Source organism: Aspergillus pseudotamarii, assembly GCF_009193445.1.
Source record: "Aspergillus pseudotamarii strain CBS 117625 unplaced genomic scaffold BDV38scaffold_12, whole genome shotgun sequence".
In the NCBI taxonomy this organism is placed as follows: domain Eukaryota; kingdom Fungi; phylum Ascomycota; class Eurotiomycetes; order Eurotiales; family Aspergillaceae; genus Aspergillus; species Aspergillus pseudotamarii.
In genome coordinates this window covers 38,634-51,167 of record NW_022475026.1, presented here as the reverse complement: position 1 = coordinate 51,167, position 12,534 = coordinate 38,634, and the positions used below count along the sequence as shown (strand labels likewise).

The 12,534-nt window shown below is 49.2% G+C and overlaps 4 protein-coding genes across 4 annotated transcripts; all 4 read left to right on the top strand.

Annotated features, from left to right (window-relative positions):
- Window positions 1–132: 132 nt before the first annotated feature.
- BDV38DRAFT_290453 (CRAL-TRIO domain-containing protein) lies at window positions 133–1,758 on the top strand (the record flags this gene model as incomplete). Its single annotated transcript, XM_032061479.1, has 3 exons — window positions 133–870; window positions 1,068–1,167; window positions 1,223–1,758. The coding sequence occupies 3 exons, from the start codon at window positions 133–135 to the stop codon at window positions 1,756–1,758; spliced, it is 1,374 nt and encodes a 457-aa protein (XP_031916228.1).
- A 1,723-nt stretch (window positions 1,759–3,481) lies between these two features.
- Window positions 3,482–5,472, top strand: BDV38DRAFT_290451 (alpha-glucosidase; the record flags this gene model as incomplete). Its single annotated transcript, XM_032061478.1, has 1 exon — window positions 3,482–5,472. Exon 1 carries the CDS (start codon window positions 3,724–3,726, stop codon window positions 5,470–5,472), a length of 1,749 nt encoding a protein of 582 aa, XP_031916227.1. The 5' UTR covers window positions 3,482–3,723.
- A 1,327-nt stretch (window positions 5,473–6,799) lies between these two features.
- BDV38DRAFT_290450 (Cupredoxin) lies at window positions 6,800–8,618 on the top strand (the record flags this gene model as incomplete). The annotated part of the gene is made up of 3 exons (XM_032061477.1): window positions 6,800–6,827; window positions 6,858–7,078; window positions 7,134–8,618. 3 exons carry the CDS (start codon window positions 6,800–6,802, stop codon window positions 8,616–8,618), a joined length of 1,734 nt encoding a protein of 577 aa, XP_031916226.1.
- A 2,667-nt stretch (window positions 8,619–11,285) lies between these two features.
- BDV38DRAFT_240141 (nucleoside phosphorylase domain-containing protein) lies at window positions 11,286–12,180 on the top strand. The gene has a single exon (XM_032053858.1). The coding sequence runs from the start codon at window positions 11,298–11,300 to the stop codon at window positions 12,168–12,170; it is 873 nt and encodes a 290-aa protein (XP_031916225.1). The 5' UTR covers window positions 11,286–11,297; the 3' UTR covers window positions 12,171–12,180.
- The last annotated feature ends 354 nt before the right edge of the window (window positions 12,181–12,534 follow it).

Here is a 12,534-nt window from a genome sequence, read left to right as displayed (position 1 = left end):
GGCCGATCAGCGAGGGGCGGAGGTTAGACTCCCAAGAAACAAATAGGAGCCCTGTATCACTTCAGTTTCGCTGGGACTAGTAGATTTTTCTCATTACTGTCCTTCGGCCCTACTCTCATCATTGTTAAAACCATGGCCATCGTCAGCTCTCCCGGATACGTAGGCAACCTGTCATCGGACCAGGAAGCTAAACTGCGCCAGATATGGTCCATCATTCTGACATTGAATGATATGCCTCAGCCAGAATTTCAAGATGTGACACTAGAGAACCAAGAGAAACGTCCTCGGTCTGTCCACCGGCGGAGCTCGTCTCTTTCGAAGACCGTGTCAAACACCAGCAATTCAAACCTTCCAAGTGACCTGGATCAGATCCTACTGGGTGTCGGAATCAATAGTACCGAGTTGAAGACCATCCGCGAGTGCTTGAGCCGGGCCTCCATCGATGAGATCCGCCGCAGCCTGTTAAGTACCGCCAAACAAGACCACCCCGACTCACTGCTCCTCCGTTTTATCCGGGCCCGCAAGTGGGATGTCAGCAAGGCTTTTGCGATGATGCTCGAAGCCTTAGTGTGGCGCGTGAAAGAGCAGCATGTGGATGAAATGATCGTTTCCAACAGCGAACTGCGTGCATTCCAAGAATCTCAAAATAAATCGAACCCCGAGAAGACGAAGGCCGGTAGTACATTTCTGGCGCAGATGCGAATGGGCAAATGCTACGTTCATGGAACAGACCGTGCCGGTCGTCCGATCGGAATCGTGAAGGCACGACTACACAACCCGAAAGCACAGAGCGAAGATGTGATCAAGCGTTATATCCTGCATGTCATTGAGTCCGCACGACTAGTCTTGGTCCCCCCGGTTGAATCTGTGGTACGTATCAAGGAGCTCCTCATGTCTACAAGACACACCCCTAAGCGCAATTGACGTCAAGGTGAAATGATATATCACTAACACTATGTATTAGAATATTATATTCGATATGACTGGTTTTTCTCTGTCTAACATGGTAAGTGACTTGACCTCTATCAATTATGAATAGGTCATGGCTCATATAATGTTCTGCTTAGGAATATGCGCCGGTGAAGTTCCTGATTGACTGCTTCCAGGCCAACTATCCCGAGTCCCTTGGAGTCATGTTGATCCATAACGCACCATGGATCTTCTCTGGTAAGTATCCTTTCATATCCGTTCCACCGTAGAATGTTAACTGAGATATCCACAGGGATTTGGAAGATTATCAAGGGATGGATGGATCCCGTGATCGTATCCAAGGTCGACTTCACCTACACTGCTGCAGACCTTGAGAAGCATATTGCCCCTGAGCAGCTTGTCAAGGAACTAGGTGGAAGGGACCAGTACGAGTACAAGTTCATTGAGCCTGTAGAAGGAGAGAATGAGAGAATGGAAGATACCGTCACGCGGGATGCACTCTTGGCGGAGCGAGAAAGGATTGGCGAGGACTTACTCAAAGCGACTGCCGAGTGGATCGAAGTTGCGAAAGAGGACGACTCCGTCAAGATTAACGCTGTCAAGCAGCGCAGGAACGATATAATTGAACAGATGAGACTCAATTACTGGAAGCTCGACCCATATGTCCGCGGCCGTGGCCACTTAGACCGCGAGGGGGTGATAGGTGTGGATGGAAAAGTCTCATTCTATCCCAAGACAGAGTCCGAGATCCAGACGACAGAGACCAAGGCAGTAGCAGTGAAATACATTGCCAGTACACAGGCTAAGGTGGTGAACGCTCAAGTTTAAGATGGGAGTGAAGCTGGCTTCATTATGTTTCGTCATATACGCTATATTATTTCCTTATGCGATCTACAGCTCATTATAATTATTTTTTATCCGCAATGCAAGATATATCTGTCCCATGCTACACGTATAGTACCTCTCCAGGCCTATGCCTAGCCATTTGGGTAGTGATACTGATCACTGTTGCTCTTTTACCTCTGATGACCTTCCCGTATACCGATTCTTATCGTCCACCCGGCATTTCCACACCGCAAATAGCAGCTTGGTCGCGGGTTGCAAGTTGTCTAAATCATGTGGCATGAAGACTTTAGGCAAGAACTTCTGTAATAAAATTGTACCTCGCCGATCATATCCAATATATGCGTTTTCATGAAAGCATGTCAGGCTCCTTTCACATCGTTTGTTACTGACTATCCCTTAGATAATTCTGTTTTTCTTTCCCACGGTTAACCTTTTCAACGACATCCTTACACCATCTGGAAATACTAGGTGTACTGCATCAACCCATCTATATAGTGGACTCGAGGGCTTCTTGACACCACGCTTTCTGAAACCCCTGTCCAATGTACAGAACGCGAATTGGCCCAATTTTGCTTGCTTAAGGGACTAGCATGGAACGGTATGCAGAGATTTACGTTTCCACTATTGCGCAACCTGACTACTTCTCAAACCCTAACACAACGTGGAATTATGGGTACTGCGTTGTACGAATTGAATTCAGTGTAAGGTGACACTGAATCCCCACCATGGAGATAAGTGCCACCACTTCGGTAACTTCCTCGACTTCACAGTTATCAGGTGGTTGTTAATTTGCACATTACTTTTACGGTACGACTTACACAATGGACCTTTCGTATTGCATTTCTATCCAGAGTTGTTTGCAGACTTGTCAGTCTCTCCCAGCCCGCTCATCAGGGTAACCATGCGGCGAGTCAGGATCTAGAAAGGTTGGTTGCTGGGGAGAATATCGTTTTGTAGCAACAGCAACGAGCACATTTACAAAGTGAGCTAAAGCTGTTTGCTAGACATCCGGTATTGCTCTTCGACAATAGAATTTGTCCAAAGAGGGCTGAGATGCACTACCCTAATGTTGGCTTTCCACTGGGTGGGTCCTTTTGTAGAGCTTGTGGGATTTTCCAGTTCTTTCATCCTTTTCTTGAACCTCCTTTAGATGCTGGTTCATAGTTCTACAATTGGACTATATCTATGTATGAAAGTCTTGCTAGAAAACCTAATATTAACTTGTGTGGTGGATGGCATGCATTGTTGAAAGCAGGAGTCAGGTATATCCAATAAGTCGACGCGGGGGAGAAAAAAACAGACATAGACCTCCCAGAGGAGGGCATCATAATGGAAGCCAAAGGAAAGGTTTCAATATTAACCAAGCCGGTTTGATGCTCAAGAGCCACATACAAGCGGGGTTGCCAAAGCTTTGTGGATTCTATGGAGAAAAGATCCACCATAACAACCCCAACACCAAGCAAGACATGCTTGAGCGGAAGTAGCCACAACTTTAATTCCTCAACAATTCCTATTTTCCTCCTATGGAGGTCGCGTCCGATTGCATTTGGGAACCTCTATTTCCCATACACATGGAAGGTTTTGCCGGTCCTGTTGCCTCTACAGCTGGCACCGGAGTAAACGCCCAATTGTATCCTGATGATCGTCTTGGAGAAATGCGATGCGCATTATACACGAGAGGTCCTACCAGCGAGCTAGACCCATGGGGTAATCCATACTTGTGGTAGATAGGTGGGGGCTCGGGGTAATATCGGTAGCTGGGTGGGTCTCGGAGTTTTATCGTTGAAGTTGCAAGCGGCATTACACGCCAAATGATGCAAGGTAGAGGATTCTATATGAATTACCCCAGATAAATATAAAAGAGGGGTTATGGAGAGACCTCCAAGGTAGTCAGGACGCAGGCCTTTCAAGGAAACCAACATCCGAAGACATATATCCGGTGGAAAGATGGTTCTTCTTCAGCGTACTCTCCTGGTCCTGGGTGCAACCCTCGCTACTGCCTGGCAACCACAGCCTTCCGCCTGGTGGAAGGAGGGCATCGTCTACCAGGTTTACCCCGCCAGTTTTAAGGAAAGCCGAACAGAAACGGCCATCGGATGGGGCGACATCAAGGGCATTACCAGCAGCCTCGATCACATCCAATCACTCGGTGCAGACATTGTCTGGCTTTCTCCGTTTCAGGATTCCCCAATGAAGGATATGGGCTACGATATCAGTGACTACGACTCAGTCAACCAGCTTTTTGGTGGCAGTCTTGAGGATATCAAGACATTCATCAGCGAAGTTCACAAACGAGGCATGCGGTGCATCTTTGACCTTGTCATCAACCACACCAGCGACAAGCACAGGTGGTTCAAGGAGTCCGCCAGCTCGAAGACAAACTCTAAACGGGATTGGTACTTCTGGAGGCAACCACAGTATATAAACGGATCCATGTACCCGCCCAACAACTGGGCTGGTAACAATAATGGCAGTGCATGGACGTATGACGCACAAACTGGGGAATACTATCTCAATATCTTCAATCCCTATCAACCGGACTTGAACTGGGACAACCCCGAAGTAAGACAGGCCATTTTCCAAAGTGCCTTGGAGTACTGGCTCGACATGGGCATCGATGGATTCCGCATGGATGCATTCTCTATCTTCAGCAAGGTGCCCGGGTTGCCCGATGTGCCAGCCAACGACACCAACTTCCACGATGCCAGAGACCTGTACTACAACAACGGGCCACATGAGCACGAATATCTCCAGCAAATGAATCGCGAAGTTCTCACCCACTACGACACATTCACCGTCGGCGAGTACGGCATGACAGATAACATGAGCATCGTCCAAGACTACGTAAGTGCATCCCGCCGCGAGGTGAACACCATCTTCCTAACCAACATGTGCGACATCGGCCGCGATGGGTACGAATTCGTCGGGTGGAACTTCACAGGTTGGCGAGAAGCAATTAACTTCACACAATGGAGTGGTAGCTCCTCTGCGGGCGACGGCTGGAACTCGGTATATCTTGAGAACCATGATCTCCCGCGGTCGATCAGCCGATTCGCAAACGACGCACCCACATTCCGTGTTCAAAGCGGCAAAGCACTTTCTGTCCTCTTGACAACACTCTCCGGCACCTTGTTCGTCTACCAGGGCCAAGAAATTGGCATGATCAATGTGCCGGACACATGGACCATCTCCGACTACCGCGACCTCAACTCCATCGCCTACTACAACAATGCCACACAGCACGGGGTCAGCTCTAGCGAGGCTCTCGCCAACCTTGCCCTGTTAGCGCGAGACAATGCACGTACACCCTTCAACTGGGATAGTAGTGGAAATGGGTTCTCCGTCAACAAGACTAGCTGGACTTCGCGAGCCAACCTCGGCATCAACCTTGCAGACCAAAAGGAGGACCCAACGAGCGTATACAACTTCTGGGTGAGGATGCTGCGTCTGCGTAAGGAACAGAAAGATTCGTTCGTGTACGGTGAATTCGAGTTTCTTGATTGGGAGAGCGAGAATTTCCTGGTATACCAAAAGACGAGTGAGTCCGATACGGTGGTCGTGTTTATTAACTTGTCCGCTGGGGCAGCCAAGCCACCAGTGGCCACTCCCAAGAACGCCGAGTTGCTTGTGCACACCCATGACGACCATTCTGGGGCTGTATTTCAACCGTTTGAGGGCAGAGTGTATAAGCTGTGAGCGGTTTAACAAGAACCTAAAGCATTGTATGACTTTTAACTGGCTTTCGAAATAGCGATGCAAATTATTTGTTCAACCGTTATACATTAGTGCCAGTGTATACCTCAAGCAAGACCAATGGTAACTTTACCTACAGAATAACCTGGAATCAGAATAGCTAGCGGCTTCCATATATAACAGAACTACTTGGACATATCAAAACCAGTACATAAAGCATATCGCTTGTCTGACAGCCAAGGTAGCAAAGTAATCATGAGAGCTCACGTAGCTAAAGAGATGATGGCGACGTTAAGTCCTATTAATATCCATTGATTGTTCTTTCCCACTATAGCTCCTAAGTGTCATTATGTCTCGTTATCCACCACCGACGTTTCCTTAGGTGTGATCTAAGGTCTCATTAGACATCTTCCTCTGGTCAATCTATCGGGTGGTGTATGTATGACTAGAAACAGCTATACGTTTCTCAGCTATAGAGCCAAATCAGGAGGAATCCGGAGGATGTTTATTCCCGGTAATTCTCTGTAACAATGTCAGTACCGAAAGCAAGGGGACTGTCAAACTGATAGAGCATCTGCTGCGTATGAAGCAAGATAACAATCCCTAAATCACGCCAAGTGAGAGATCGATCAGGACATCGAGCTATCCGAGTACTAGAGAAGCTATCTTCAACCGTGGGTGGCATGGATCATAGCCCATCTTAGCACAGGCGCCAACTTCAAAGAACACCGCTTTGCATCCATGATCTGGCCAAATGATGAAGATATAGCTAGTCTATGGATATACTAACAGATTCATTAGAGACTGCCTTAGACGGAGGGTTATATTCTGGTGAAAGAGAGAGAAGATCGCGTTAACGCGTGAACATGCGGGTATGGTAGTATTGTATTACCAATACTTTTGGGAATGCAAGAAACGCTTAACAAATGCCAAGAGCTCACTGGGACAATCTAGGGATACTCGCCAGCGATCCCCAGCCCTCGGGCAAGTCATGGCCAGTCGACGTGCCAGCTGGGCCCCACATCGTACCTGGAAGGCCTTAAATTAGGGATATCCCAGTCATATCTCTGCGATGTGTTGGGATGCCCCATAGCACGGACCTTAGTATGATCTGCGCTCCTTAAAATAACCCCTAGCCAAACGGGGGATTTTGGGCACAGCCGCATCGATAATGTTAGTCGTATAAATAGTAGCTTAGGAAGTTTTTCCTCCCCGCTGGATTTTTTTTTTTTTTTTTTTTTTTTTTTTTTTTTTTTTTTTTTTTTTTTTCTTTTTTTTTTTTTTTTTTTTTTCATTTTCATAGCTGGATCTATCTTCAACGACTTTGATAATGGGGCTGTTGTCTCCAAGGCTGCGAGGCACATTGCACACACTCTGCCTGGTTCTAGGGTTTGCGACAGCAACTCAAGGACACCTTGTTGTTCATGATGACTCCTTTCAGCCCGACCATATCCTTCGAGTGACTGCTCAAAATTATAACCAGGCATGCATGGACCGATATTCAGTCGTTGTAAATGGATCGCTCCCAGGCCCCCAGTTACATATCCAGGAAGGCAAGGTGAACTGGATCCGTGTCTATAACGACATGGAGGATTTGAATGTCACAATGGTACGGAACTGGTTCTCTTCTCTGCAAAGTAAAGTTATATTCACAATGATCACAGCATTGGCATGGTCTTTCTGCCTTTACGGCGCCCTTTTCCGACGGTACTCCCATGGCTAGTCAATGGCCTATTCCTCCGGGCCACTTCTTCGACTATGAAGTTCGCCCCGAGGTGGGCTATGCCGGAACTTATTTTTACCATTCCCATATTGGCTTCCAGGCCGCTACTGCCTGGGGTGCGCTTATTGTAGAATCGGCCCAGCCACCACCATATGAGTACGACGAAGAGCGCGTCATCGCTCTATCAGACTTCTTTACTAAGACGGACGAAGAGATCGAAAATGGCCTCACCTCTACTAACTTCACATGGAGTGGAGAGACCAGCGCTGTCTTGGTCAACGGTCAAGGCCGACTGGCCAGTAATGCTACTGGGTCCTGTAAGCTGGCCGCTATCAGTGTCGAACCCGGGAAGACATACCGTCTGCGATTTATCGGGGCCACAGCTCTGTCGTTTGTCTCATTGTCCATAGAGAGCCATGACGTGCTAGAGATTATCGAAGCAGACGGCCATTATACTAAGCCTTTGAATACCAGTTACTTGCAGATAGCTAGCGGCCAGCGGTACAGCGTGATCCTGAAGACAAAAACCGAGGCCGAATTGCAACAGGCGAAGTCTCGACAATTCTATTTCCAACTCACCACCCTGGGCCGGCCAACCGTCCTGACAACTTTCGCAGTCCTGGAGTACCCATCTTCCACCACGACTGACCTCGTTACTGTTCCTGTCACGCCTCCCCTCCCCGTAGCCAATATCACTTACGGCTGGCTGGACTACGCGTTAGAGCCGTATTCTCCGAATCTGGACTTCCCCACTGCCGAGGAAGTAACCCGGCGCATCATTATTAATGTTCACCAGAATATTAGTGATCGCACCATATGGCTTCAGAGCGGGTACGACTGGGTGGAGGCATTTCCGAAGTCACCATACCTAGTCGATGTCTATCAGGGTACACTTGACCTCGACGCCTCGTATAAGCGGGCGATTGCCAGCGGCTTTGGATTTGACAATCAAACCCGTCTCTTCCCTGCCAAATTGGGTGAAGTTCTCGAGATTGTCTGGCAGAATCAAGGTGCCGTTAATAATGGTGGTGTTGAGAACCACCCCTTTCACGGACACGGCCGACATTTCTATGACATCGGTGGTGGGGATGGGTTATACAATCTAACGGAAAATGAGATCCGTTTGAAGGATACCCATCCGGTATTTCGCGACACAACTATGTTGTATGCGTACAGAAAGAAGACGACTGCTCTCCAACCATCTGGCTGGAGAGCGTGGCGGATCCGTGTTACAGATGCTGGTGTATGGATGGTACATTGCCACGTCCTTCAACATATGTTAATGGGGATGCAAACGGTCTTTGCTTACGGCGACCAGGCGGATATTAAGGCGCAGTCTGGGGCCCCTGATGAAGGCTATCTGACGTACGGTGGCTCGGTATATGGAAACACCTCGCATTCCCCAATCGTACAGCACTTTTTTTGATTGGCTTGCCAGGCATTAATTAGAACTTGTGACTTGTCAAGACTTCTAACTGAAGTTATGATATCTAATAGATAATAGTGATGTTAGACGTTGAGTCTGTTAGCGTTGTTCTAAGATATCCCTGATACATCTTATTTTCACATCTTGATACAACCGTCCCTTATGAAGCGTACACAGGCCTGATGGGCTTGGTTAGTTCTATCTGACGAAGTGTAAGCCTACGGGGCTCTTGGCCTTGTCAATAATGACCCAACTCTCTGTAAAACATCGCGATTCTTGATGTATAACCTTTAGTCCTCTTTTCAATATATTTATCCTATAGATCCATCCCAGATATTATGGAACCACTCACTCTCCTCCTTAGGTGATTAACAGATAAAGATATCAACTCAAAGTCATTTCATCTTGTTGCATATAGAAATAGAGAAATGTGATACGACCAGATAAAGCCCAAGGGCGAGTGTGGTGTTATCAGCCCACTGCGTTTCGCGCGGTGTTTTCGATCAAGATGGCGCCGAGGTGTTGGAATGGGCTGGAAAGAAGGTGTGACCTGGTATGTATGGGTGAGTAATATGACGGTTCGTACGGGTCGGGCCGCCAGAATGGACATCTGTGCGTTGTGTAAGTCTCGTATTAAGATCAATAGGTCTCATACTGGATGCTAAATATAGCAGTGGCTACCCAGAATGAGACTAGGATGTTGTTTGCCCTCCTGCAGTAAGCAAAGCAAGTGGGGTAATAGTGACCATGATCACAGCCTCATCGGTGTCACAGACACTCTATTTTGAATGATTATCAGTTGCTGAAGAGACTCCATATGCACTTCACGACATGCCGGAGGAGCCTCCTGTCTATAAAGTGGTGGTCCTCGGCGACGGCGCCGTCGGCAAGACTGCCTTCACTCTCCAGGTATGCCCAACGTGGGACTCGTTGGTACTGGTGAGGCACTAATGCTGAAGCTTTCAACCCTCCCAGCTGGTCTCACAAGCCTTCGTCGGAATATACGATCCAACCATCGAAGAAAAATATCATAAGCAGCTCGTCGTCGATGGCCGGCGATGTGTGGTGGAAATTCTAGACACCGCCGGACAAGAAGAATACTCGGCATTTCGCGAAATGTGGATTCGGGAAAGCGAAGCATTTATCCTGATGTATAGCGTCACCTCGGCCACGAGTTGGGAAGGGGTGAGGGGATGGCTGCAGCAGATCCGGGCAGTTCGTGAGCAAGTTACGAAGAAGGCAGGTTTACCACCCCCAGCTTCGCTCTCAGAGGTGACGTGCATAGTCGGTAGCAAGACCGACGATGTTGGAAAGCGGACCATAAGCACGCAGGAGGGCTTTGCCCTGGCAAGGGAGCTTGGATGCCCATTCTTTGAATGTTCGAACTTTATTTACGACCAGGTCGAAGCGCCAATAGTCGAAGTCATACGCAAACTTGAGTTACAGAGAGCAAAAATCAACAAGGTCGATGCCATCAAAGCTGAGGTTGCGAAGATGGAAGCCGAGATCAGACCGAGCCCCAAATCGCTCCACGAGTCGCTCGGTCGATTCCTATCCTTTCGGTTTCGCAAGGGCGGTGCTCGCCCACTCGTATCCCAACCTCAGTCGCTCACATATAGCACCGCCCGACTTCCACAACAGGTCCTTCTGTCTCAGATGATGGTCCAGGCGGTGCGTTTGAACAAGACAGCAGAGGTAAGGCGACTACTGGCGATGGGGGCAGATCCAAATGACATCGCAGGGGTTGAGAGCAGTCCTCTGTCGACTGCGGCGGCCTTGGGCTATGGAAAGATGGCAGCCCTCCTGCTAAGCCATGGGGCAGCTATCAATGCGCGTGATGCGCGTGGGGCCACAGCTCTTGTGCTGGCCGCCTCTGAGGGCCACTTGGCAGTCGTGAAGTTGCTGGCCGAGCAGGGTGCGCAGATCAACGCTCTGAGTAATATTCAGGGAACGGCTTTGATCGCAGCCACGTTTCGTGGCCACGCCAAAATCGTCTCGTATCTTGTGCAGCAGGGAGCAGATGTCAATGCCCGGGGAAGCCAATACACCACAGCGCTTCATACTGCCGCGGTGGTGGGCAAGGAAGGCATGGTTCGGATGTTGCTCGATGCAGGTGCCGATTCGACGAGCCGGGATGAAGAGAACCGTAGTGCGTTGTATCTGGCATCATCTCTCGGCCACGTTGCAGTGGTTCAGTTGCTGCTGCTGCGCGGTTCCACGGCGATCATTAATGAAGTCCACGTCAAGTATGGCAGCGCTCTCGATGCAGCCTACGCGAGTTCGCAATTTGCCGTTGCCAAAGTGCTTCTACACTTTGGGGCAAAAGAGTCCCTCAACCCAACATCTACCGTCTCGGTCGCTATGACGAGTGGTGTGGAACATGAGGATATAGGCCCCCCTAGTGATCGATCCGGAATAGTAACGACTTTGCTATCTTCTTCCACTGGCCGTGTGTCAGCTCGGTCTTCCAAGCCAATGCCAAGCGACTCCGCCCGTCCCAGCCACCGGGATGACTTTAAGATTGCCATCATATGCGCCTTGCCCCACGAAGCCGATGCTGTCGAAGCCGTATTCGATTGCTGCTGGGATGGTGACACCGAACAGTACGGCAAAGCCGAGGGAGATACAAACGCGTACACCATGGGGAAGATGGGGCGTCACCCGGTGGTTCTTGTACACATGCCCAGCATCGGGAAAGGTGCGGCGTCCAGTGTGGCGTCGAATGTGCGAAATAGCTTTAAGAATATCGAATTAGCATTGGTTGTGGGAATATGCGGCGCAGCTCCTCTGACTCCCAGTCACGAGGAGATCCTCCTGGGCGATGTCGTGATCAGCGATGGAATCATTCAATATGACCTGGGCCGGCGTCTCCCTCATACCTTCATCCGGAAGGATACTCTCCTAGACAACTTAGGTCGACCCAATCCACGCATCCGCAGCCACCTAGCCAAGCTTCGCGGTCGACGGAGTCGAGTGCAACTGCAAGAGGAGCTTATTCTTCATCTCACCGAATTGCAAGAAAGGTGGCCAGACCAAAGCCTAGAATCTCCGGGCATTGAACAAGACCAGCTATTCCAATCGACATATCATCACCAGCATCACCAGACACCGTGTTCGGTCTGTGCCACTAACATGATAGAGGATTGCAAAGATCGCGCAATATGTCAGGAAGCCCTGCACATGACCTGCGACGAGCTCGTTTGTGATCCGAAGATGGCCATCCCTCGCATTAGACACCAAGTCGCCCTTCACGGGGATGGGACCCTCACGCCCCGCGTCCACTACGGACTGATTGCATCCGGAGATAGTGTGATTCGCTCCGGCGTGGATCGAGATATCCTCGTCGCACGAGATGGGGTCATTGCCTTCGAAATGGAAGGAGCAGGGGTCTGGGACAATCTACCGTGCATTGTTATCAAGGCTGCTTGCGACTATGCCGACAGTCACAAGAATAAACACTGGCAGAATTATGCAGCTGCGACGGCGGCAGCTTGTACGAAGGCTTTTCTCCAGGCGTGGGTGGCAAATGATAGTAGTACGACCCTCGAATGAGTATTCCGTAGGAAAGCAACCTTATACCATAACATCGAAATATTCTACGTAATATATCTCATATTTGTCGACTCTTAATTTAGTAGCTTGGAAGGGCAAGGACACAGAGTGGGATGCGGCCGAGAAATCGATCGAAGCAGTTTACATCGCCATTGATTTGATATTGAGAGAGCCTAGGACAGGTCTACCTGGCCACCTACATAACACACGGGGTCCCAATAGTACAATTGGTACCATGCAACAATGAAGCTGTTCAAAAGGGAGAGGGTAATAGTGGTCCTGTACTAAATAGGGCAGTTATTATCGTAACTTTTCAGGAAATGCCAAACCCTCTACCATCGCGGCAACGCTGAACAAACTAGCG

What these genes read in the sequence shown, in the direction of transcription:
- BDV38DRAFT_240141 (XM_032053858.1), top strand. Translation starts at nt 11,298, where the DNA reads ATGCCCAGCATCGGGAAAGGTGCGGCGTCCAGTGTGGCGTCGAATGTG.